The sequence below is a fragment of the Lineus longissimus genome, chromosome 11 (genome assembly GCF_910592395.1).
Source record: "Lineus longissimus chromosome 11, tnLinLong1.2, whole genome shotgun sequence".
Taxonomy (NCBI): domain Eukaryota; kingdom Metazoa; phylum Nemertea; class Pilidiophora; order Heteronemertea; family Lineidae; genus Lineus; species Lineus longissimus.
In genome coordinates, this window is record NC_088318.1 from 12,447,460 (window position 1) to 12,474,829 (window position 27,370).

Consider the following 27,370-nt stretch of genomic DNA (forward strand, 5'->3'; position numbering starts at 1 on the left):
ATCATTTAAGCCATGCATTTTCACAACTCTAAATCGCTTTTTCATTCATTTATGGTCATATCAATCCATTCTAGAAGCCATTAGGGTGAATTCAACTTGTTATTGAATAGTTTTAAAGCAACAGTTGTGATCGCAATCACTCTGAAATTGGTTGGCGCAAGTCATTTGGCGTTGCAATAGGATGTTGAAGCACAGACTCCCTTGAGCCGAGATAAAAGCATGGATAAGATAGGAACTGTATCAAGTTATGCTAATTAATTGATGGAGTGCTAATTGCTCCATCTGGTAATAGTTGGAGAGGCTTGAGATGTAGGGACCACTGTAGATGTTACACTTGATGCTGAAGCCACAGGAATGCTATTTCCATCAAGTCATGAAAGTATTCCACTATGGCACATGGCAACCTTTCCGTTACTGACATCAGCACTTTGAACTTGCCCCTGTTGGTACTCAGTTTGCCATGGAAGGCTTCTGCGACAAGAAAAGCTTCGAGATATCGATTGCGACCAACTTGTTTCTTATGTCACAGCTTGTCTGATCTTCTGTAGCATACAGAAGGTCACCCCCTAAAGACTCGTGTCATTGTTCTAGTTAGCTTTGATAGCATTCTCTTAGTCATGCCTGTTGTTTGGTAACATTATCCATTGCTAATCCTTGCCTTACTCATACCGTATGATTGTCAATATGAATAGGGGTGGAGTAGGTCTTGTCAGAATCAGGATGAGACTGTCTTGAGGATCAGCTGCATTGTGATCCCAAGCCTCATGGGGGGTGCACTTTGGGAAAAGCAGCTAGTCTTCCGAAGTAGCTCTACAGCGTACTTTACTTAGAAGATTGGCGTTTTGTAAGAATTTAAGAAATACACTTTTCTTTCACCAGTAACATTACTGTTGATAGACCATTCTGATGAGTAAGTGCTGAAATATTGCATGTTGCCCTTTTAAAACCAGCTTTAAAGATAATTTGCCCTTTTCGAATGATTTACGTCATTTAATTGTAGATAAAAGCAACAATGACTCAGAATATAAAAGTAGTGTTGAAATAATCATATTATTGTGTTTTGTTTCATCTTGACAAAAGCTTATAAATCACCCAGAAAATATTTCGGGATGACATTAAGAGTATTTAATGGGGCCATGAATCAGGGTGGATGGCCTGTGTCATCCTATATTAGTTACGTCAACAGAAACATTTTAATTTTGATTGATATTTCTTGCACATGCAGGCAATCTAGATTTGGCTGTTTAATTATTCTTTTATCTCAGTGCAGGGATAGAGAAAGATAGAGCATATTGCACGTTATCTGTTCTCAGTTGAAACAAATTCTACATGAAAACATAAAAATTGTGGCCATGCATTTTCTAGAAAAATATTCTAGTTAAAAGCGTGCAACTGTGGCCGATTTCTAGACAGAACGATCCATTTCAAATCAGGATATCAGACAGTTGCAGCACTCCAGACAGATGCAATTTAGCTCAATGTCGATGTTAAACTGAACAAAGGCCATAAAATAACAGTGGGGTCGCAATGTCATTAATTAATAATTGGTATAAAAAGTTGGCACACTCTGTGACAACAATATAGCCATGTGTAACAGTTGAGAGAATGTTAGTGTAAAAGTGTGATTTTGATTTGAGAGCAATTTCAACTAGGGCAATGATTAAATCTGCATGCTGTACATGTTGTAAACAATGACTGTCTCCGAAGCTCAAAATCTGATTGCATGTTGGCAACCCTCACCGACAAAAACCAGCCAAACAATGACTGTCTCCGAAGCTCAACATCTGATTGCATGTTGGCAACCCTCACCGACAAAAACCAGCCAAATGATTGGTGATACTGACACCGATCTTGCTTAAGGAAGTTGCCAGTGAGTTGTTCACCTCAATTGAGGGCTCAAGTGGGCCACTGAAATTGCCTCTAGATTGCCCTGTAACATGCTGGTATGCAGTATTTACTGATTATTTTATCAAATATTTTTTGTGCTGCAACATCAATTCAGCTGCTGCATCTAATTGATGGAAAACCGGCCTTGTTTACTCATCAGGCAGTTTTTAAAACCTCATTGGTTGAAGTATCTTATGCTTTGGGGTCACCTTTCGAAAATTGTAGAATTTCAAACATATTGGACAGAAACAGTTGCGTGTTAAACATATTGCTGCATACAGAATCGTAGTCCCTTGAATGTGAAGCACGTCTAAAATGTCATGAATATTACTTTGAATCACATATAAGTGCTGTTCGTTGGCTTTTGATTGAGAGAATAATGTAATGTCTAGCAGTTTTTACTGTTGCACTTTGAAATATGTTGCTCTGGACTGCAATGTACTCCACCATCTGTGGCCAGACGATAACTGCTTAACCGAGTCATTCAATTGGCTTCTGTTTGGCAGAAGTCCCATACATTATTTCCCTTGTGATGCGATAAGTAATAACTTCAATATCACACCAGCTTGAATTCTGTTCTTGTTCCATTTGATGAGCAACACTTCGCTTAGAGTAGACGTTCTATCCACTTGGTAAGGGCAAGGACAAAGTTAATCAACTCATTGGGGATGTGATATGCTGAATGATAGTTGTCCATTTTGATACACCCTATATGTGGCCACCTTCGTCTTCTTCAATCGAAACTGCCATTGATGCCAAGCGCTTTGCCCAAGACCACAACATGATGTCTTGAAAGTTTTCCTTTTACGCTGTCTGGACCCTAATCCTTCATTCAGTGGCGACTCCTTCATTTATTTGCATCAACTGACCATTAATTAACTGGATGGCAGAAAAATCAATTGTTGGAATTTGATACAGAAGAGCAAACAGTTTGATTCAATAAATGCTGGCCACGTTATTGGTTCATTGTGTCGGCTGTCGGCCTGATATTCTGACTAATACACAGATGTACATGAGGGCACTTGCACATACCAAAGGGCCTGTGAGGCAATGGGAACGAAAACTGTCCCAACTATAGGTCATTGAGTGCAGCACAGCTCAACATATTTTGACATATTACTGCTAAGAGGGCATGAAAACTGGATTATACTATGTTTGGATTTAAAACCTAATATATTCAGGAATTCGGTGGTTCACTGCCAAACCATATTATGTCTCGAGATAGACTAAGGACATTATAGCGTTAACCCTCAGGTTCTTGGCATTGCTGTCTGAAACAAAATTATCACAAGTTTTGGTTTGATTTCTGAAGCATGGTCAATCAAGAAAGCAGTGATACACATCCTGACCTCAAATGAAGCATCACTATATAATTGTTGCAGTGTAATAAAAAATTGCCTGTCTACAGGGAACTTTGACCTTGAGGCGTACTGCCGATAGTATCAGAAATACACCGTCATGGATTATGCCAATTAGGGATGGAAATGTGTGATTGAAAGACCACTCGCTTTAAGGGTTAATATTGAGATTAGTGAAGATGAGTAATGATATGATCCCAGGCAGGTGGGTATGTCTCTTGATCGCAAAGGAATTTCCGGTTTAAATATACCAGTTTGAGAGCATTCTTGATCGAAGTAATCATATGACGCTATTCAGTGTGTTCTGACATCAACTCCCAACGCATCCCCTTATAGCACTAGCTGTCATGCCATCCTGAACCTCATGGTTTATATACCCCCTTTCTCAAGTAGAAACAAGTACTCGTTCAGAAGATGGTTTGCCTCACTGTTTTGCCCCAAAGACACATTCATCTATCATGTAAGAATCGATAGTATTTGCTGAGGAATCAAATTCACATGTAAATTTCCCCACAGGATTTTCAAGATTACTTCTGGAGAACATCAATAAGTCTGCAGCACTTTGTCAATTTCTCCTGGGACGTTGCATTTAAGAGGAAAAAAGTGCAATTTACTGCGAAGCCAAGTCGTTTCTGACGTCTGCTTGGATTCACCAAACCCTACCAGCGATTTCATGCATTTGCGTTTCTTGACTTAGTAGCCATTTCACCACGAAAGTCCTCTATGTTGTTGAGTTGAAATAATGTTGTTGGTATAAACTTCTCTCTGTTAAAACTTGATTGAGAGTTGGCCAATAGTCTAGTCCAATAGTTGGTTGCGTGGCGTTTCTGAATTCTTTGGTTCCTCCTCCAACCGCATATGGCATGAATTTGAAATTCCAGGTTTTGTAGTTTCATACTGGTCCATTCTGTCCATTGTCATGTGTACGTGCACCACTATCGGAGTACAAAGATGATTGAAATAAGCTGTCAAGAGCAGAAGAAGTGACTTCCTAGAATGCAGGAATGGGAAGATTTGTCTCATTTGAGAACAGTTTATCTAATATTGTCTTTTACAGCCCAGCTATTATCATCCATGTCTGTGACCTGATGCCACCAAATAACTTATCAACTTGGTTTTATTCCAGGGCAGTGTTTCCAGTGTGGTTATATCTTTACCATACCCGTTGTTTGTTGAGCCTTTAACTAACATTTGAACCTTTTACCAACATTTGACTTATCATCTTCCTATTTTGTGTTTTCCAGGGCAATGTTTCCAATGCGGTGAGAAGGTCACGGGAGCTCAGGACGCCTGCCAAGCGATGGGCAATCTTTATCATACCAGTTGTTTTGTGTGCTGTTCATGTGGTAAGTTGAAGGGGGTTGTCAATCCTAGTCTGTTGTATTAGCAATAATCAAAAAAACAAACAGTAGATTCAGCTTGATTGCAGACGTACTAGCTATATATTTTCAACGAAATCAACTTTTGTCTGATCTGGACAAAAATCACCACACTGGTGCAGCCACCTATCACACCCTTGCAATATTATCACTAACAGCTGTTTCTCAGCTAAACTATCATGTTTAACTGCTGTATTAGCGTATATAGTAAACATTAAAGGGTTAATTTTCTTAGCTTAAGGATAGTGCACGCTGTTCCAAGGTAGCAAAGATGCAGGTGTCTTTTGCCAATATTGGCTAAAAACCTTCCTGGCATCTCCAATTGCCTGACTTGAATCCGTTCAGTGTGAAAAAAGTCATTTCCAACCTGCCAGTATCCACATCTTTGATCATGGTGTACCAAGTGTAAGAAAGACTGTCAAATCTGGATGAAGTTTTCGAGTCTGTGTATTCCAAGTGTTCAAGCTGTTGGTTACCATATGTTGTACGATCTTGCGTGGGTGGTCAATGGAGCACTGTAACTTGGTTACCCTCACAAGGTCGAGGACAGACACTCCTGCCTTCAGGTTTAGAAATAGGTCAAATGCTGCAAGAAGAATTGTTGTTGATATAATCAAAAACTAAGTGACAGGGTTAGTAACATGTTTGGATTGTTTTGATAATATCTGAATTGTTCTGATTTTCAGGGAGGACGTTACGAGGGAAAGCATTTTATAACGTGCACGGGCGTGTATATTGTGAAGAAGATTATTTGGTAGGTATGAGGCTACTGGCACCGACAATCGTCAGGTCTCCCAGTCTGAAGCAGTCTGAGTGAGCATCTGGGCCATATGCCAGCTCGCTGTTCTTGAAAAGATGTGAATACTGTTCCAGAGTCATCTGATCAATACCTTACGAGTGACTGGGTACTGAACCTTCCTTCAGACACTGACACAAACAGGCCGAAATACCTATTTTCACCTAGTTCAAGAGAAGCGATTGCGGAAGTAACTATTGCAGCTGACAAGCCATGGAAATTCTTTTTCGAGGAACATGGTTTACCCCACACTCTTAATGACCGGTGAAATTAGCCTCTCCTTTATCTGACTGAGATACAAGAGATCTACAGGCACTGTGATCTACTCGGTCGTATATTTTATGGGAGCATTGAAATCATTATTGTATGGTTATCGGCTCCTGATATCGATGAAAATAACTAAAACCTTGGCTATCTTTATGTGTTTCCCGGTTGTTGTAGAGATGATTTAGAAACCCAGGGGCTAGTTTACTGCAACCCAGAAAAAGTTAGGGATGAGTTTTATTTGCGGTTGCCTACCTTTCTGCCGACAGTATTCGAAGTAGTATTGAAGTGAGAAAGATAGTAATGCCATCTATGTTTGGTCCTATATACTAGTCATTGAGGCAAACTAACCATGATTGATGGTATCTTAGAATTCTAATCCATGATTCTATGGGGATAGAGAGAGCTGAATGATTGGCTAGACTTTCTTGAATTATGTGATGTTTCTTTAACATTTATTCCGCGTACGATATCGAATATACACTAATGATGTATGCATACGCCAGGTGCATTTGGAGTAGCTCCAGTGGGTACATATCAACCTAGCTATTTTGCTTCTGAGCTATTGCTTCTGGAGCGAGTAGGTAATGCAATGGACACCTGCATCATTTGATAGCAAGATTCCTACCTGATATAAATGCTATAAGGCCATACCGATTAAATTAGTTAGTCGTCCAACATACAAGGCTCTGAATTTGCAATATCCTCCACACCATCTCAGAAGTCCTAGCTCAAAGGTAGGGATTCTGGATTCATAAGGCAGAATGGTGGCAAGACACAAATTGATATTCAAGGCTATTTTGAATAAATAATCAAAGAAATGTTGTCTGGGCCCTGTTATCAAACTTATGAAATTGGTGTGGCCTAGGCTGGACTGATTTAATTACTTGATTTACCTGTAAGTTGGGGGCGTTGAATGGTTAGCTTTGTGTTCTGGCCTTGACACCAAATTTTTATTCGGCTCCCGAGATATTTTCGATCAAGATAATGAAACTGCACCTGTGATGTGAATATTGTTGTTGTCTGTATCATAGATTGAGTGCACCACAGGTTTGAATTGCTTCCTCATACAGCTACTTCCGGCTCCTGAATCTGCCCCTGTTCAATTCAGAATATGCTCAGCATTGCCCAAGTACCACACATAATGAGTGTCACCTTGTTACTACATGTAAGGCGTTTCAAAGAATTTAGGTTTTTGTGTAATTCACACATATTTCATTTGTTTCATTTGTAATCGTGTTTTTGTTCTTTTTCAGTATTCGGGTTTTCAGCAATCGGCAGAGAAATGTGCGATATGTGGTCATTTAATCATGGAAATGGTACGTAAGCAAACGACATACTCTATTGGTCAGAAGGAACTCTGTACATCACTGTACTTCTGTCAGTTTCAGGTGGAATACTTAAGTTTGTACTCTTTAATGTGCCGTTAACAATATATCTTCTGTGACCTATTAAACATGAAATCAACAGTCAGAAAACATTACAAAACGAATCAAGTTCACTTTCTGCGATAAAAAAATGATAAAATTCCTCGACGACTTAAAATCTCAATTTGAATTGCTTTTAATCTGTTTTGATTGTAAAAGTCAACACAACACTTGTTGAGACTAAAGTGTCTGATTCCATATCAAGGTCGCTCGCTATCATGTCGTTTTAACAATTGATATTGTGTCTGGTGGTATTTTGAAGTGTCACATACTCACTGAAATTGATAAGTGGAGATTTGACCAAATTCAGGTCGCTGGTGTGGTCTTAACCCAGGGTGGCGGGATGGCCAAAAACCAGTTTTTCATGCTGATTTGGGCCCATTGACAAAAACAGGAGCCTTAAATATATGTTTTGGGCCCCCTGTGGACAAAGAACTATCTGCTGGCTTGCCATGGTGCCACCAAAAATTGCTAATCAAAAGCCTTCTAATGCTGTATATCTGTAGAAAAATCATTTGTAAATCTATGAAAAAAATTGCGAATTGGAATAGACCTAATTTATAAAAATCATTTCACGCTAATTAATTAGGCAGATTCTTAGATTTCCAAGGCTTGTTCTAATCTGAAAATATTTCTGTGATTTTTTTCACGAATCAAGGTTACTCTGTGATATGAAAGTCAGAAAAAAATTAAGTAGTTTACTCGGTCATTTTCAACAGGTTTGTAAACGGGACAACATGTTTTTTTTCTCAAATCCATGCTAACTCATTGACATTTTCACGCACCCACATCATGATGTCAACAGGGTGTCGGGTCATGTGAATGGTTTTTTGTTATCACGGCTGCCCCTATCTAAATGACATAAACCTTCATGAATCTGAAGTAAAATCACTTCAAAATTCACACCAATTCCCTACATATCACAAACAAATTTTTTTACAGAATTTGTAATCTATTATAAAAGTGGTACAATTATACATATGTATATAATAGCCTCTAGGGTTGAAATGAGCTGGTAGTACATACACGTATCAATGCATACTGATGCTATAATTGTGTTGGGACCCTAATTGTATCACCTTTCATTATGTTAACCATTTGACACTAAATGCTTTCGTCTTCTTTTCAGATTCTGCAAGCGATGGGCAAATCATATCACCCTGGTTGTTTCCGGTGCTCAATATGTAACGAATGTCTCGACGGTGTGCCATTCACCATAGATGTAGAAAATAAAATATATTGCATAAAAGATTACCACAAGTAAGTAAAACTCTAATGAATTGTTGGTTTCGTAACTGGGCATAATGGGCCTCCTAAGAGATTTGGCTTTTCGTGCATACGTTTGGAATATCATAGGTTATCCTCTCCGTGGCTAAATCTACACTACTGCTGTCTATACTCTAGACATGGAACTGGAAGTCAGTTGTGGGAATGTCTGGAAAGACCCTGCTGCCCCAGAAATATCCATGATAGCTTGGAATTTACCTGTGATATCTGATTTTCATTTTTCGTTGCAGAGTGTATGCACCAAAGTGTGCGGCGTGTGGTCAGGCCATAACTCCTGTAGAGGGAACTGAAGAGACTGTCCGTGTTGTGTCGATGGATAAGGACTTCCATGTAGATTGCTTCCATTGTGAGGTATGGGTTCAAGTTAAAGGTCAAAGGTTGGGGTTGTGTGATATTCTAAAAGGCCTTGGTTACAACGTGGTACAGAGTATGACACTGTGCCTCATTCTAGCAGCAGCGGTTAGTAAATCAGAAAACTGACTCAGTCGTTCTGCATTCGTGTAAGGAAGGATCATTCATAGGAGACATTGGTTTGGGTGGTTGCCTCAGGTGGCTTGGCAGCTGACGGCATCGAAGATCAGGTAATTTGTGGGAGTTGGATGTTTCTCTCTTGTTATAACCTACTTTGGAAACTGTAAGCACTCCAAACTAAAACCCCACAAGTCCTTGTTTAAACCAATTGGCGTATTGGGTTTTAGTTCTCAGTGTTTTGGTTGTAAAAGCTTTGACTACTAAGCCACGCTGCCCTTCTCTTGAATAGTAATGCTTGTTGTTCTTTTCAGGAATGTGGGATGCAATTAACAGACGAGCCAGATAAACGCTGCTACCCTCTCGACTCCACTCTATTGTGCCATGGTTGCCACGTGATTCGATTAACGGCAAAAAATACAGCAGACTCGTCGCAAACGCCGACAGAACCGCCGCAGAGATTAACACAAAATCGTCAGACGTCTTCGCAACAATCCACGCCAAAACCATCACCGCAGCGCCAACGACCAAATCAGGCGCCGCCCCCTCCGTATTTGCGGAGTCCCCCTCCGGCGTACTCGTATCCTCAAACGACAACGACACAAGTACAACAGCACCAATACAATAGCAAGCCAAAGCACCAAGTTACGGACTTATAACAGTGATAAATCAGGGATGCCTTCACGGTGTAAATTTGGACATTCCGTCTGGGGTCTTTTGCAGCTGATTCTTTAACCCCTTCAGGGATAGTTCCACGATGAGGTTGGAAGTACCAATTTGAAAGTATCGGGAGTTCTGAGATTGGCTTCAGTGCTACTACGATATTAAACGAAATCCAAACTGGGGGATTGCTCTCGCTAGGTTTTGTCAGATGATTTACATGATGTTTAAAGGGAGCTATAGGCAGGAGTAAGTTGGTCTGGAAGTGACTTATATGCATAGTTAGGAGCTACTTTATGTAACTAAATCTGGCCCACCAGACTCCTGCCTATATTCTCCCTTTAAGGGAAGAAGAACTACTTGCTCAAGTTTAAAAACTAAAGTGTGCTTTTACAGTATTCTTGACCAGAAAGTTACCAACTTTCCAACTACTAGTAATGCAGGTTTGCGGCATATTCTTCCTGAAAAATGTTTACCAAGACAGCAGAAATCGAAAGATCTGGCTCTCAGCTCTCTGTAGAAGTTTGGGTATTTGAAATTGGACCAAAGATAAAGATTTTAGAGGCATCTTTTGCTAGTATGGACATTTCTAAAGCTACCTTTTTGCATGATAAACTTTTTAGTTTGCTTTGGTCTGAGCACTGTCTAGCCCTAATGCATGCATGTGTCTGCAGCTATAACATCAGTATAAGGTTCTTCATTGGAAATCCATTTGTATGGTCAAATGTTGCTGAAATGATTTTTACATGTCCTAAGTGTCCTTCGATGGTGATTTGTGATGATGTCTATATGTTGTCTTGTTCACTTCATAACTGATCCATTGATAAGAATGTTTAAGTAATGGACTGGTGCGACATTATCATCGGGAAAAACATACAAAAGCTTCTATCTTCAATATCTGTTAACCACTTTTGAAAATTGTATTATTTGTAGGTTTTTTGTGCACTTTATGTGGCAGAAATTTTAAAAATCACCATGTACCTTTCAATTGATGTCTTATCCTTCAATACTCCACTGAATTTTGCGAGTTGCAATTTTGCGAGTATATCGAGAGTAGGCCCTACTTCAAACTAGAATTTTACAGTGTGGTCATGATAATCATGTGGAAGTTTCAATCTTTTGTAGGAATTTTGTACCTTTTATAGTAACTTGGATGTGCAATTTTTTTACGAGATAACCTATTATTGTCTTCCCATGGCCATGATTTTATACACCATCAACTTTCATGCAGGCTGAATCAGGTTCGATGTTTTATAGGAAAATTGAAATGTTGTCGTTGTTGTGGAATAGGTGGTTAATTGTGCTGTGCTATGTGTATAGGGTCCTTCCGATAAAAAAACCTGATCTTAAAGTGTTTAGTGCCGAATTCTGTTTGACAAAATAGAGAGGTTCTGAGGCATGATATCTTAAGATTTTTGTTACGATTTGACCTACAGGGTGTGGCAAAAAAAATATTGCTAGGAATGTTGGCCACATGTCCTGAGCCATGTTTGTCTAGCACAGAGTTTTTAACGAACTAGTCTTGTTGGTGGGGCGGGCTACTTGATAAACATGTGCTAAAGCTGGAGATTTTAGTTGGCATACTTCTTAGCCTTAGCTTCATGGGGTGCGGGGGGGAGGCTGGTAGTGCCAATACTTCAAGCTGAAACAAATTGTATACTGTAGACCCCCTTTACAGTATGTACGGATTGTTTATTGTTGTCACAAGGAGATTGTGTGATATATGTTGTGATTCGTGTAGCGTCCATTTCTCTTTATGGTGTCAGAATTTCTTAAACTTTATCACATGTTTAAAATGTACATGTTATTCTGGCTGGCTATTAGTGGAATGGACTGTAGTTTATGTATGTCCAACTCTTGATGAACGCTGTCTTAGCTGTGAAGAATGGTGAGGCCACCCTAAAATGTCTGTTTTGTATACCCTTCATAAAGGCATGCGAAAGGGAAGATGTTGTAAAATCCAGTCATGGAGATGTTACGGGCATCCTGATTGGTCATTACCAAAATTCTGACCAGAACTGACCAATCAGAAGTCGTCTTACAACTATGTTGTTTCTCCCTGCAGATTTGAATGACACCTTCCCTTCAAATCTAATGGGAAAGTGATTAGTTTCATGACTGATAGCATGAATTATAACTTTGTCCATGTGAGGGGGGAATGGATATGTACTAATTCAGGTATATAAGTACTGGAGTATCTCCAAATTTAAGATTCTGCTGCTTAGTGATTTTAACTGCAGTTAATATTAAATGTTAATTTATTTCAGTTTTGTAAATTAGTAGAACTTTAGTCGCTTATGTCAGCAAGCTCTATTATTTTGCCGTCGGAGTTGAATGATTGGATCGTCATCATGTACATAACGAATTTGTAGATCTTTGCAACTTTGGTGACCCAGCACTGTTGATCTCTTTGTTAAATACTGCTCTTATATTATTTTACACTGTGTAACAGTGCAATGTTGTTTATGGAATTTTGCTAGTTTCAGTGTACAGGGTGTCCCAATAAAGTGTGATGCTAGAAAAGTTGAAGTGTGATTGAGAAATATTCAGAAACAAAATATGGCCTATCCAGATGACCACACGAATGACCACACAAATGACCACTGGGTTTCTCTGAAATTTTCTTTAAAATTTCTGCGCTGACATTGCTGAACCCTGAAAATCCTGTCACTAATCAACGATCGTCAATTTTATCATTTTGCTCAAAAGTCCTTGCTACTTGGACATGTTATAGTTGCCTTCAATGAGAGCATTGCAAACTGGTTGTAAGTTTATTATTCTACGTCACATAAAAAATATGTAAGCAAGCTTGCCTTGTATTTTTGTCGATATGAAGTTAACTTTTCATGGGAAATTTCAAACTGAAATAACTTGTAATCAACATTTGGGTCAATGTCATATTGATGTATTGATGTGGTCAGCTATTAAGGCAGAGGATTTTCAAGCTTGGATATCGCATAGGGTAAAGGGCTGGCCCAGGGTTAGAAAATACAAGGGACCAGGCGCTATGCAAAGTGTCTGGGTTGCCCCGTGATTGATGCCTGATTTTGGGTAATATAATGGTCACTTATGTCACAGAGATGCATCTGATATAAGCTTCGTTTTGATGAAATATTTTGATGATAACTTTCATCAATGTTGAATTTAAATAGCGGGTTGGCTCTAGGGTAGGTTGATACGCACAAAGTCATCATTGAATTGACTATCATCTCAAAAAACTGCTAAGCCAATTTTCTGATTTCGTGAATCTCTGATAGTTACATCAATATTTCATCGTTTTGAAAAACAGTGGTCTGGTCTGTTCCTCGTCAAGCCTGAACTCCAATGTGTCGGGGTAACAAATCAGGTGAGGTTTAGATGTAAAGGCCAAAGCATATATCTCAGTTGCTCCAGTTTCATGACGTTTAAGAATGTCCTCCTAACTTTGTTTTACTAGCTTGGCTCCCAAGGCTGTCAATTGCCTATTTTGGAAAAACCTTGAAACACAAACAGTATTTATAGTATTGGTAGTAAACTATTGCTTCTGAATTAGGTATTGACATTAGGTATGGGTTGAGTTCAATTCAATCTTAATAAGTTTTTTAGGTTGTGCTTTTCCGTTTTCTGCCAAAAGGCGGATATTAGTTAATAGAACAGTTCTTCAGTTTGGTTCCAAGGACATCTTTCTACTTCAGTCTCAGTTAATTCACCTCTTTCAAGATGGAATTTGTAGTTTTGGGGAAATAAAATGGTGGACTTCTGGATTCAGAGAAAGACGTGGTATTCACCCAAAAGCCTGGTCTACTCGTAGATTTTTTCAAATTTTCAAAATTGCATTGGAAATTTTAAAGATTTTTCTGAAATAACTTTTTGATAGCCCAGTCTTCTCAACAAGAAGTTCACCAGCTCCTTTAAAAGCACAAAGAATATGGTTTGACTCCCTGTAATTGCTGAAACATTTGTCAGTTATGTTTATATTAGTGTTGAAAGACTGAAATTGAAGATGTTCTTCTAAATATCATCATCCCTGGTTGCAAATGGTTGTCCATTCTCTCGAGTTTGCTGCATATTCCATGCAGCGGCGTGATGTGACCTCGGAGTACTCTCTACACAAACTCGGCAGCATGGAAGCCAGAAAAACTGTTGTATTGTTAAACAGTTCCCTAGGAATATGTGTTGAGATAGGCTTGCGTCCTTTATTCCATGCAGCGGAGTGATGTGACCTAAGATTATGTTCAACACAAACTCGGCAGTATGGACACCAGAGAAAAACTGTTGAATTGCTAACCAGTTTTCTGGGAATATGTTTTGAGATGGGATGGGATCCTGTGTCTGGATGCGGCCATGTGCTTTCTCTATCAGTGGTGTTATTTGTACATACATGGATATATTGCATGGAGATGCTTATACTTGGCTTGTATAGAATATTGTGTCTTTTATACAAAAATTAAAAAGTCAACTTTAAGAAGTTGTTTGTCTCTTGTCTGGTTATTTACCGAACTGGCTTGGAAGGATACTAGCCGACTGTTATTTACCAAACTGGCTTGGAAGGATACTAGCTGACTGTTATTTGCCTAACTGGCTTGGAAGGATACTAGCTGACTGGTTATTTGCTGAACTGGCTAGGAAGTAATCTAGCTGACTGGTTATTTGCTGAACTGGCTGGGAAGTAATCTAGCTGACTGGTTATTTGCTGAACTGGCTGGGAAGTAATCTAGCTGACTGGTTATTTGCTGAACTGGCTGGAAAGTAATCTAGCTGACTGGTTATTTGCTGAACTGGCTTGGAAGGATACTAGCCGACTGTTATTTGCCTAACTGGCTTGGAAGGATACTAGCCGACTGTTATTTGCTGAACTGGCTTGGAAGGATACTAGCCGACTGTTATTTACCGAACTGGCTTGGAAGGATACTAGCCGACTGTTATTTGCCTAACTGGCTTGGAAGGATACTAGCTGACTGGTTATTTGCTGAACTGGCTAGGAAGTAATCTAGCTGACTGGTTATTTACCGAACTGGCTTGGAAGGATACTAGCCGACTGTTATTTGCTGAACTGGCTTGGAAGGATACTAGCCGACTGTTATTTGCTGAACTGGCTTGGAAGGATACTAGCCGACTGTTATTTGCTGAACTGGCTTGGAAGGATACTAGCCGACTGTTATTTGCCTAACTGGCTTGGAAGGATACTAGCCGACTGTTATTTGCCTAACTGGCTTGGAAGGATACTAGCCGACTGTTATTTGCCTAACTGGCTTGGAAGGATACTAGCTGACTGGTTATTTGCTGAACTGGCTAGGAAGTAATCTAGCTGACTTGTTATTTGCTGAACTGGCTAGGAAGTAATCTAGCTGACTGGTTATTTGCTGAACTGGCTAGGAAGTAATCTAGCTGACTGGTTATTTACCGAACTGGCTTGGAAGGATACTAGCCGACTGTTATTTGCTGAACTGGCTTGGAAGGATACTAGCCGACTGTTATTTGCTGAACTGGCTTGGAAGGATACTAGCCGACTGTTATTTGCTGAACTGGCTTGGAAGGATACTAGCCGACTGTTATTTGCCTAACTGGCTTGGAAGGATACTAGCCGACTGTTATTTGCCTAACTGGCTTGGAAGGATACTAGCCGACTGTTATTTGCCTAACTGGCTTGGAAGGATACTAGCTGACTGGTTATTTGCTGAACTGGCTAGGAAGTAATCTAGCTGACTTGTTATTTGCTGAACTGGCTAGGAAGTAATCTAGCTGACTGGTTATTTGCTGAACTGGCTAGGAAGTAATCTAGCTGACTGGTTATTTGCTGAACTGGCTGGGAAGTAATCTAGCTGACTGGTTATTTGCCAAACTTATTGGGAAGGATTCTGCACCAGCATTGAGGTAGATGCTTTTCGACCCTATAAGTGACATTATCCCAGCCTTCAGGTCATGAAGTGACATTATCCCAGACTTTAGGTCATGAAGTGATATTATCCCAGCCTTTAGGTCATGAAGTGATATTATCCCAGACTTTAGGTCATGAAGTGCTATTATCCCAGACTTTAGGTCATGAAGTGATATTATCCCAGCCTTTAGGCCATGAAGTGATATTATCCCAGACTTTAGGTTGTGACTCTGTCCTCATAAGACCATTTTAGGATTAATGGAAATTATGACGATACAAATTGTGAGGGTGACGCATCAAGGGCCAAGGTGACATCTATGGTTTGGGGTGGACAACCAACCATCCCCATAACAATAGTGTAGCACAGAGATTATGTGGCGTTTCTATGTTCATCCTGTTCCTTTAAGGACATAGTCACATCCTGAAGACTGGGATAAAATCCCTTTATTCTGATCAAATAGATCAGAAAACTGGCAATCCAAATGGTCTTTGGATGGTATCACCTGTGTTTTTCCATCTGTTGGAGTTTGCATCGGAGGATAAAAATATCAGAATGAAACCAGGATGAATTTCAACCTAGGATAAAAATATCGAGCTTTCCTGATGATATACTGTTCAACCCGCTGCAGTTCAGCCCAAACGGGGCGTGGTCATTAGTTCCTCCACTTTGCACAACGTGGCAGCACCTGTCCTTTCCGCGCTGTTCACTTCAGCAGACGACACAAGTCAAGCGGTGCTCAATGGAAACATCGATGAGCTTGAAGTGCACTAGTCTCAAGTTTAATTTGATAACGATGATGTTAATTAAATACCGATGTTAGCTAGGGTGATCAACAAGCCTATATTTCGTTTCTAAAGGGGGGGGGGGGGGGGTTATCGGCTAGCTATAAATTTTGTAACCATCGTCTTCTCCTCAAAGGAAAGGTGAACACGGTGATGTTGTAATGCTCTCGCAAAACTTCTCATGATATCGTAAACCTTCAATGTCACCTAAAATCAACGCGCGCGCATCGCCTGCGTGGGATAGTGACCGGCAGCCACAATGAGGCGGCCTTTGGCTAAAACACCTCACAAAATTGTTATTCTAAAAACGACACCGAAAGTTTTGTAAAAAGGGGAAAGTGAAGTTCTGAGAGACATCAGTCGCGTTCGGTCGAAGACGAAAGCCACCATATCATAAGAAAGTCGCGCGTCCCTTGTAGTGTCGTCTGCCCATCAACGCGACCATGATTTGCGCGGGAAAAAAATTACCAGGCGCTTTACACGCTTGTGTTCTGAGAGACAACAGTTGCATTAAAACCAAGGAAGTTTTGAAGTTTTGTAGTAAACCATGGTTAAACCAATGTTTTTCGTTAAATGATCAGAGTATCTCGAACTGACCATAATACCATCAGAGTGTCTAGAAGGAATGGGTTTCATTTTCGGCGTTGGGCTTGGAAGCGGGCGCAGGAAACTACCGGCTTTCATATTTCCCGGGTTTTGGCAACGCGTGCCCTCGCACTTTTTTATATTGGTGTGTCAAACAAATGTTGGTATTTTTGTTTTTATAGTGATTTTTGGCAGTCGACAGCTGCTGGGTTAACTGCATGGGGCACACGCCCCAGGGTCCATTAGCGCCCACAATGTTGGAACGACTGCCCGTCGCGTGCCGTGTTCCACATAAAGCCTTTGTTACCTTTCCAAACAAAGGCTGACTCAGACCGGCCATTTTCGGCATTATATTTGTGGGACAGCGTTGAACACTACGTTTAACCTGGGCGCGTGTCGTATTTTGTGCGTTGACTACCGGGATTCGTCTGAAACGAGGCGGTGAAATCTACAATAACCATAGTTACAACTTCCCTGGTGAGCCCCATTTCTCTAGCAAGCGCCTCGATGTGAATTCTCTCTCATTGATTGGTTGCAAGCTTAAATTGATGCTTAATGCATATTATAATATTGGACGGCTATTCCTCGATTTTGGCCCGAGATTTCCGACTGCAAATGCAGCCGATATAAAAAGAGATATTTACAAGAATTTATCTGTTATTCCGGTGGATTTTTGCCTTATTCTGGAGGCCAGTGATCTAAGGGAGACGAGGATTTAGGTTTGCTTTGGGGAGCGGTCTTCACCGTGGATATACATAGGTGGGAATATTACAATCTAAGCCGCCGAAATGGGATGCACAATGAGTGCTGAGGAAAGGCATGCTCTAGAGCGAAGCAAGGCCATTGAGAAAAATCTAAAAGAGGATGGAATTCAAGCAGCTAAGGATATAAAATTACTTTTATTAGGTAGGTGGTTTATTTTCATGTAAAATGCAATAAGAATCGCGCTTAATTGCCGACCTGTAAGAAAGAAAATGGCGATAAGATGGACAAACAGCTTGTGTGGCTGGCAGTATCCGCGGCCATTTTGCATTAAAGATGAGATGAGAGCCGACTATATTGTGTACTCAATCTCGGGCTACCTATGGAAGACGTCACGCCCTGTTTCATTCCATTATTTGATAAAATGTAACGTCCAATTTTCAGGCGCGAAAAAATCCGACGGACCGCGCCCTGGTGGGTTAGAGAAGGGATGCGGGTTCGCCGGGTTGTTATGGCTGCCTGACAAGCCCTTTTCCTCCGCTGTTCATCTCATTAACCAGTTTAATACAGTTCTGTTTCTGTATATTTAGGTGCCGGTGAATCGGGGAAGAGTACCATTGTAAAACAAATGAAGTAAGCATTTCATTTTTCTTGCGTCAAATATGTCATTTTCATCATCTTGTTCCTGCACCGTTTAATGAGGTGGCTACTATAGCTACTGTATGTAGCCATTGTATGTAATGCACTGCTTAGATGGTGGAGTCCTCAGACCTCATTAATAAGGCACCCTGCTGCTAACTGCTGCATTTAAGGCACATTCTCAGGTTTTTTCACAGTAAGCTTCTGATATTTTGTCAATTTCTTGCTTGCCATTGAAGGTTTTATTATAATTATACACAAATTATGCATCAATATATACATAGTCCCTGCTTTTGACAGTGAAACATTGAGCTACCTTAAAGGGCAAGTGCACCTTTTGCTGGATCGAGTATACTGTGTCAAGAAACCCATCTTTAGTAATTGATTGGAATGTAGGGACCTTAGCCATATATCTTTTTAGTCCTGGGGATAGGCTCTTGGAGAGGGGTGGTGGTGGTGGTGGTGGTGGTGGTGGTGGTGGTGGTGGTGGGGGGGGGGGGGGGGGGGTGAGGAGAACACCTAGTTTTCATCTCAAATCAGCATGAAAAGCACATTTTCAGTGACATCTAGGAGCAATTAGCTCTACCTGTTGTATGGATATCTCACACATGACATCTACATACATGTACATGTTACTACATGTCATGGGATCACAAGAGGATCTTCCTTTAAGGGACCATTATTAAGGGATCTTCTTACAGAAGATAATCCTTCAAAACATTTGAGTAAAGACCTTAAGGTAGCACTTTGAATGACCTACTGGTTGACATTTTGAATATTTCACTTAATCCATATTGTACAAATAACCGGTATGCTTATTTATGCCTCAACTAAAGCATTGTGAATATGTATACAGCAGGCCTAAACTAAGACACAGGATTAATTATTTTGCAAGTAAAAAGATATTCAATTAATGAAACATTCCAATTAAGTGTGAGTGGATGTGTGGGGGGGGGGTTGACCTGCCTGAAAGTGTTCTGAATCCCACTGCGTAAATATTCATATGGATCTGGTTAGATGGATAATCACACTGATGGATCCGGTTGATGGATAATCACACTGGTGGATCCACTTAGATGGATAATCACACTGATGGATCCAGTTGGATTCATAATCACACGGATCGATCTGGTTAGATGGATAATCACACTGATGGATCCGGTTGGATTCATAATCACACAGATGGATCTGGTTAGATGGATAATCACACTGGTGGATCCGGTTAGATGGATAATTACACTGATGGATCCGGTTGGATGGACCTTGCAATGATGGATCCGGTTGAAAGCACCTCAGGAGTGGCTCATCCATTAAGAGGAGCAAACACTGATGAATGAATACAATCATGTATGGGATATAATGCATGAATGTGAATATCAACCATACCGCACTGTATGGACGGTGCCAGGATCTAGTGACTGGTGACAGGAGTGACGTCAATGCCAATGGCTATGTCATTCTCAGTCGTGTGGGTGCTGATAATGTCGGATCGCTGAGTGATGAAAAATAACAATTGTTAATTTGAGGTTTCTGGGTCGAAAACTCTAGACTCGCTTCTATAAGGAAAAGTATACTCTGTGTGTCCTAACCACTGGTGCCAGATTGCTTCATTCATTCACCAGCCCCAAACCATCTTGACCACCAAGATTTTACCCTAGATTTAAAGGGTGTATAACACCATGAAGTTGGGGATGGTGCCAAGTCTCCTCCTACAAATTCATTAATGTTGAAAGATAATGATAAAGCCAAGAAGTGATTAATTTTCACTGACCATACAAACACGAATACAGAGTACATATCATATTACTCATGGCCATGTATACAGAAGCTGAGCACACAAATGTGACTTCCTGGGTGGATGACATGAGCTATATCTGGGACAAGAAAGTGTGATTTTGACATTTTTCCTCAGAAATGACCTAATAATTTATAGGGCAGGCCACTTGACATGACCCAGTTGACCCAAGGGAGTATAAATGTTGATTCTGATGTTGTAATTATAGCAGTTAGTGCAACAATCAACACTTTAATGACTATTTATGCCGATGTTGATGGAATCCATCATTAACCCTTTAAAGACACACTGCAGCTGGTATAAGTAGTGAAAGTGTGTTTTGATTGTAGGAGCGGATACCATGGTTACACATAAGTTGCCTTCCTGTGAGTCTTAAATACATGACATTCTTGGAAAAAAAAGTACAAAATGTCAATCACTATCAGTTCTTTCAATGAGTTTGTCCTTACAATTTGAATGATACCAATATGTTGGGGTTGGATACCAGAATACAATAAATAAAATGGTATTGTGTTGTGGAGCATAATTCCACTACCATGGTGTATTGCAGAGCATAATACAATACCATGGTGTGTTGAAGAGCATAATACAGTACCATGGTGTGTTTTAATTCCACTAATGGTGTGTTGCTGAGCATAATCTGCAACCATGGTGTGCAGAGCATGATTTGCTTCTATCATGCTACAGAGCATAATCCATATCCACTAATGGTGTGTTGCAGAGCATATTCACAACCATGGTGTGCAGAGCATGATCTACTGCTGTGTTATGCTGCATAATGCACTACTATGGTCTGTTGCAGAGCACAATTCACGGCCATGGTGTCACTACGGTGTTGTGTTGCAGAGTATAATCCACTATTGTGGTGTGTTGCCAGGCTTAATATCATGATCATTGTGTGTTGGTGAGCTAAACCTCACTATCATGGTGTGTTCAAGGCTATCTCTCTCTACTGTTTTGTGTTGCAGAATATAATCCATACCATCATGTGTTGCATTGCTAAACTTTTAAAAAGTTTAACAAGTATGGCGCCCACCTTCAGACACGTTTTGTACAATATGCATTGTGTTCGCAAGAGCTGACATCTGGGCAAGCTGATCAACAGTTAATACCTCCTACACCTGTCGATATTCAATTAAAAATAGACACATATGGATAGATTCATCATTTATATTCATTTAGATATAAAGCATTTACAAGTGTTGCATATGTGATGGTTTCCTGCAGGTTTTGGTCGATTTTTATAATGCCAGACGACAAAAGAGATGTTTTTTCCCCACGACCAAAGAGCTCCTAGCTACAGGTATCAGCATAGATATCACATCTTGATGGAGACCTTTAGCAATACAGGACACCTTGATAAAGATGACTTAGTATTGCATCCAACTTTTATACATTAGTAACTTTGAAATCGAACTGCATGAATTTTGACCAACCTATATCATATAGCTGTGAATACCATAGCAAAGTGTAACTCAGTATGATGAATTGTGTATAGGACGCTATGTATGGTCATGTTGACGATGATAACTAATTCATGTATCTTAATTATTGGCAGAAGTACTGCACACATTGGGTGATGTAAGTTGCACTAACTGGTCGAATGCCTTTAGTCATCATGTACTGAAAATAGCTCATTATTGGGGATGTGACAGTATGGATGAGTTCGAAACCTGAGGGTAGAGTGAGAGTTCCATGTGATATTACGTCATGTCTGAAATAGGATTGGTGCATGGGATGACTTTGTTGTATTTCTAAGCAGCACGCAGGTCAGTGCCTTTAGGAGGATGGTCCTGAAATTTGATGAGGATTCCACCATCCTAAATGTTGTCACTCAATAGTTTGCCATTCTTTCATTTTCCATCATGTCTTGTTACTCTTCAACATAATTGTCATTACCATTTCTTCTTCAGCATCATCATCATTTTCATTACAATAACCATCATGGTCCTTCTTCGACATTATTGTTATAACATTCCATCTTTGTCATCATTGTCATTACCATTGCTTCTTTAACGTTACTTCTTCAACATTATGGTATACCAAGATACCTACTCAGTCATGATTTGAATGAATTGAAATCGACAAACCATGTAATTTTGAAGGACTGCACAAATTAGCAATATGGTCATGTTAACTTTAAGGGAAGTTAAAGTGGCTTCTAGGCTATTTTTTGTCCCTTTAGACATGTAGATGAGTTGAAAGCCTGTCACAGAATCATAGTCCCTATTAGTACATCTTGCCTGAAGTCAAGAAATGATATCTATCTTTGCTGTGTATAATTTGTATTGCATAATTCATGTTTTTGATACTATGGATCTGTGTTTCAGAATTATTCATGAAGGCGGATTCACACAAGAAGATAATAAGCAGTACAAGCCAGTTGTGTACAGCAATACAATACAGTCCCTAGTCGCAATCATACGCGCTATGGGCACGCTCAACATACCTTTTGGAGACAATGAACGAGAGGTACGTAGGTCAAGATCGCAATAATTTTATCGAGGCATGCACATCTTCAGGAAATCATGAGAAGGCACTTCATATCTGCTCTGTGTAACATCCTCTACGGTGCCCCAGATCTGTGCAACATCAGAATGAAGTTTGTGACGGTTGCGCACAAAACAGGGGATGTTATATTTGACCAGTATAGCGTTTAGCCTCTGTGATATCAGGGAAGTAATATAATATATTAAAGACTATTTGTATTGAAGGTGTGTATGTGTTTGCTTAGTTTAGAGTATCACTGTTCTTCTGTGTTAAGGCCAGATTCTACTCGGGCGTTTTCCAACTGCGGTTGCAGCTGCTAAGAAACTACCTTTGGCTCAGTCGGTATTTGGTAAGTCAACTTACCCGCTAACGTGGTTGGTTGAAATGAAGGTATCATGAAAAGATGCCAACCGCCATAAGCAGGTACATTTCAGAGGCCTACCAAATAATCTCAGAGTCTGTGTGTAGCCGCCTGAGTGGAATAGAACCTTTTATCTATAAATTCTTGAAAACAGTAACACTGTGACTGAGTGCATGCTGAAAATAATCCATGAAATAATCTGTCAAGCGTCGATACCCTATTATCATGCTTCGGCTTTTTGTCAAACTTCTTTTTGTTGTTCGTTTTGTTCTGATTTCTTTCAGCTTATCTTCACCAATGATAGCAGGATGAATTACGAAGAAAACCTATTACTGTAAACCATCTAATTTTTGGCTGGCGGTTGATTTTCGTGTATATTTCAAATAACCATATTTGCAACAAAAAAAAAACTGAAAGAAATTTCGGCCAAAAGGAAACGAAGTAAGGATCCGCCAGAATAAAAATTGTGAAATCGCAAGTGGCAAAAAAACTGAGGCACAAAAATTTGGCGGTTTACGGTTGGTGTTGAAATATTCTAGATAGTTCGTCTAATGGTGTTGTCCTTTGTTGTGCGAGACAACCGGAAAGATGTTGTTCGCTTCCCAGCAGATTACAGTTTGATATTTCAGATGTGATATGCCCCCAGATAGTGATTGTCGACCACGATACCTACCTCAGTTTTTTTCCGGCCTCAGAAACTCTACAACACTGGCATGTATGCAATGTATCACATCACCTAATATGCCTTTTTATCATGTTTCAGAGTATGCTTCCCGACTGTCTTACGAATTTGTGTTGATCGTAAACCATGTGCTTCGTTTTCAGTTCCAAATTTGTTGCCACAATTTATACTAAAATGTCTCTATTTCAGATATATTTTGTTTCAGAATCTCCCTCTTTTGGAAAAATACAATCCACTTTTGTGAATACTATAAGGTTGTTCCAGGACTATCAGAATTAACATGCTACAAAAAGCCATACCAACTCGCTTTGATACTTCAACCTCTTCAAAGCAGATAACAGGTAATCTGCTGTGGCTGCACCCGCCCTCTCGTACTATGATCTGCGTCTGCAGCCGCAGACAGAGAGCTATTTCTGTCATTGTGTCTCTTTGACCTTTTATGCAGGCAAGGCGGTGGGTCAATTCAATTCAATACCTGATGCTTATAATATGAAACACAGTGGAACCTCCCTTAGAGGACACCTCTCTATGAAGCACAGCCTCTCTATTAAGGACACTAGGTCTGGTCCCAAATTGTTTGTTTCCATTCAATTTGACCTCTCTAATCAGGAAACCTTCCAATTAAGGACAGCACTTGTCAGCCCTGCGGGTGTCCTCAATAGAGAGGTTCCACTGTACAATGCAATGCGTGAAGTTGGCGAATCGATTGAGCTTGTCATTTTTTGCAGCACATATTGGAGAATTTGAGGTTGTGTCGCCTAATGATATATCTTGATGTGTTTTCATTGATTTATTTCTCCGAATACAATTTTAAGTATCAGGTTTGTATTTTCAACACCTACTGAGTCATCATGTTCATTTCTACCCTGTTACGCTATCTTGGGAATTTTATGCTGCTCCTTTAGCAGATGCCTGTCCTAGCAGTAACGTCCTCTCTTCAGAATTTTTTTACAAAAACAAGGATGCCGATGATGACCCTTAAAATCGATTACTATTCTAACATCTGTAAGTGCCTTGTTAGAGAGATTCCTAATACCGCTGTTATGCCACATTTCTTGGTGGCATATGGTTGGGACATATTCTGCCAATCATTCCACACCTGGCAGTACTACCAATTTTCGTTATCAATATAAAACTAATATGATATACAATGCGGGTATATGGATTATTGATTAATATGAATTTCAAAAGAATCTCCATGTCACTGCAGCCGGACCATTGTTACCTGGTGCTGAAAATTTCATACATTGTAGCTTGTTTACCAGTTAGTTCACTCTGTCCAGCTGGAACAAAACTCAGGGCACCACTGCACAGCAATATCTAATGTCAGATTCATAATTTCAAAGTTCCCATATCATGTCGTGTTATTAAATTGTAATTTCCATAGATTTTTCTAAACCATATCCCCCCCAGACCTGTGCCTGCCATATGTCATTGCATTTTTAAGGATCCTATTTTTTATGGATCTCTTGGTCTGCCCTTGAATAATGACCAAAATTTTCCATAAAACATTTTGTAGAGTTTCTTGTATCAATCTGCCCACATCGTATTTTTTCCTATTATCAAGTACAAAAATTCCATCCGTTCGATTGACAGGTACCGGTATATGTAGGCCTAAGGTCAAGTGTCTGCTTATCAACATCATTATCAATTCTATATGATAATGCAAAATCTGTACATTTTCACAGATTTTTGTCGTTATCCTAAATATTTGCCAAATGACTATCATTGACATACAATTCAATAAACATGCCAGTGATTTTTGCGCTAAACTGTTACTGGAGCTCCAGACTACAGATTGCCTTTGTCTGAGCCGAGCGATGACTCAGCAGACGACAAGCTGTTGTCTGATGCCAAGGTGAAGTCTGCAGACACATTTTCGTATCTTAGTTGTGGCTCCTAATTGACAATTTGTTCGATAAACGTGAAAAAGATTTTTGCATGACTTCATAGTATTGTACAGAAATTCATCCCCGAAGCCCTGTTTCCAAATTTTTATGCCGTCGTCTGCCGCAAAGGTGTACACTGCAGCCAGGTTTGCACCTTACGCATTGTCATTATAAATCCAAGGTTTGTGCGGTCGATAAAAACATGAAAATCGGTTCTGCCCATTAAGGAACTTCATGTGTACCTCATCGGTCCATCCAGAAGGTATTTATACACACACGGCACACCACTGCCATGAAAATCAAGGCAGCTCTTCAGAGATGTTGCCAGGGAACCATAGAAATGGCCATGTCACCATGGCAACGCATTGGCAATATGCTGTGGGAGATACAGCCCCGTGAACACAGTCTATTCTATATGTATCGGGCGTGTTGCAGCGTTCTGGGAGCAAGTTTTAGAAATTTCCTCTGTAAGATGTGTTCCATTGCTATGGCATGGTGCGTGGTTGGGTGGAGCTGGGAATAACATGGCTGCTATATATCCATTCATTCTTTTTGGTAGTCTCTAACATTAATGAGATGCTGTGGTCACACAAGGGCTTTTCTTTGCTCTCAATTTGATATTGCTTGAATCGTTTCATTGGTACGGGCAAATTATATTTCTACATTGAACAGGTAACAGTAGGATTCCGTCCCCCCCCCATTTAATGGAAAAAAAGGTGGCACACTTGCTTGTTTCAATAAATTGGGATGACCCCCCCCCCCCCAAAACAAAAACTGAGAAGGAAGTTGGCCGAAACTTGAAACTAGATTAGGAGTTTCATGTTACCGTTCACTGGAGGAAACAAGTCAAGTCAAGTGGTACTTATATATCTAGCTTCCTTCTTGAGTCTTGTGATCATACTGCGTCCTGTTCCCAAACATATTTAAAAAAAATAGAAATGAACATTGGTCATGTACTACTACATTCACCAGACATGTCAAATAAAACCTTACCTATAGAATTGACCTATGGCAACGGACACAACAGAAGTGTTGAGATTCATATTCAATTTGAGTTAATATTAAATTGAAAAATCGCAAATTCAATTTCAAATTTCGAAGTTAACGAATGGTGTAGACATTTAGCTTGCATTTTTATATTCAGTCCAAGGTCTTGTTATTGGTTGCAGGTGAATACTTCATAAGACTTGAATGAGGAAGCCAGTCTTGTCAAGTGGAACTTGTATATCCTTCCTTCTTGAGTCTTGAGGGCCTGCCTGCTAGAGGAGGATGCACCACATTGACACATCTCTGTTGCAAGGACAAGCTTCATTGGGCCAGCTCACTTTCAGAGTGTTGGAGTATAATGGACGCTGCACTCAGAGCAACACAGTGAGAATGTGGAAGCCAATACGCCATTAACTTAGTTCTTTGAGAGGTTCTCCTAGTGTATATCAAGGGAACAAGATTAGATGCACATGTTTACAGGTACAGAGCCCTGAAGATAGCTCTCCAGATCTATTTATGACACTGGGTTATATAGTTTGCTCCAAGGTGAAATTTTTCATCTTCTCCTTTTCACAATTACTCTTGGGTTGTTTTCATCAAACCTACATCATGTCTCATCCTTTCGAAATACACTCGGTGAATGACCGCCCCAGAAAATGATGACTTTGATGTGTCACCAATGCAAAATGGACATGCTTGATGAGGTACTGGGAACAACCTTCTGGAGCTTGTGCTTTGTCATTAATCATGACATTTCAGGTATGATGCCCAACCCTTGTACATAATAGTCACACTGCTTTCCCGCCTTCCTTACCTATGAATTAACATCTTTTTACGCCACACCCACAGGGAAATGGCGGGAATGTGTTAAAGCTATTACCATGGCGATAGCTATAGGAACTTTACACAAGGACTCCATGGTGATCTGTTTGCTCTGTCACAGACCTGTAGACAAGCATCTGCATGTCCGCAGTGATCGTGTCTCCATGTGAAATATCAATAATGCCATGTGTCAGATATTTTACAGGATTCCAGTTCCACTGACCATAGAAATAACTGAAAAATGAACTGACC

The 27,370-nt window shown here is 40.0% G+C and overlaps 2 protein-coding genes across 2 annotated transcripts in view; both read left to right on the plus strand.

Moving 5' to 3' along the window:
- LOC135495587 (paxillin-B-like) overlaps nt 1-13,959 on the plus strand; it is a 31,221-nt gene extending 17,262 nt beyond the window's left edge. The window contains exons 2-7 of the mRNA XM_064784386.1: nt 4,490-4,591; nt 5,311-5,378; nt 6,941-7,003; nt 8,241-8,371; nt 8,629-8,749; nt 9,181-13,959. Coding sequence (XP_064640456.1) covers nt 4,490-4,591; nt 5,311-5,378; nt 6,941-7,003; nt 8,241-8,371; nt 8,629-8,749; nt 9,181-9,525 — 830 coding nt within the window. The 3' untranslated portion in view covers nt 9,526-13,959. The remainder of the gene's footprint in view (nt 1-4,489; nt 4,592-5,310; nt 5,379-6,940; nt 7,004-8,240; nt 8,372-8,628; nt 8,750-9,180) is intronic.
- Nucleotides 13,960-17,241: 3,282 nt separating this feature from the next.
- The window catches only part of LOC135496363 (guanine nucleotide-binding protein G(o) subunit alpha), a 30,783-nt gene continuing 20,654 nt past the window's right edge, over nt 17,242-27,370 (plus strand). Inside the window, exons 1-3 of the mRNA XM_064785652.1 lie at nt 17,242-17,657; nt 18,044-18,086; nt 22,218-22,359. Coding sequence (XP_064641722.1) covers nt 17,540-17,657; nt 18,044-18,086; nt 22,218-22,359 — 303 coding nt within the window. The 5' untranslated portion in view covers nt 17,242-17,539. The remainder of the gene's footprint in view (nt 17,658-18,043; nt 18,087-22,217; nt 22,360-27,370) is intronic.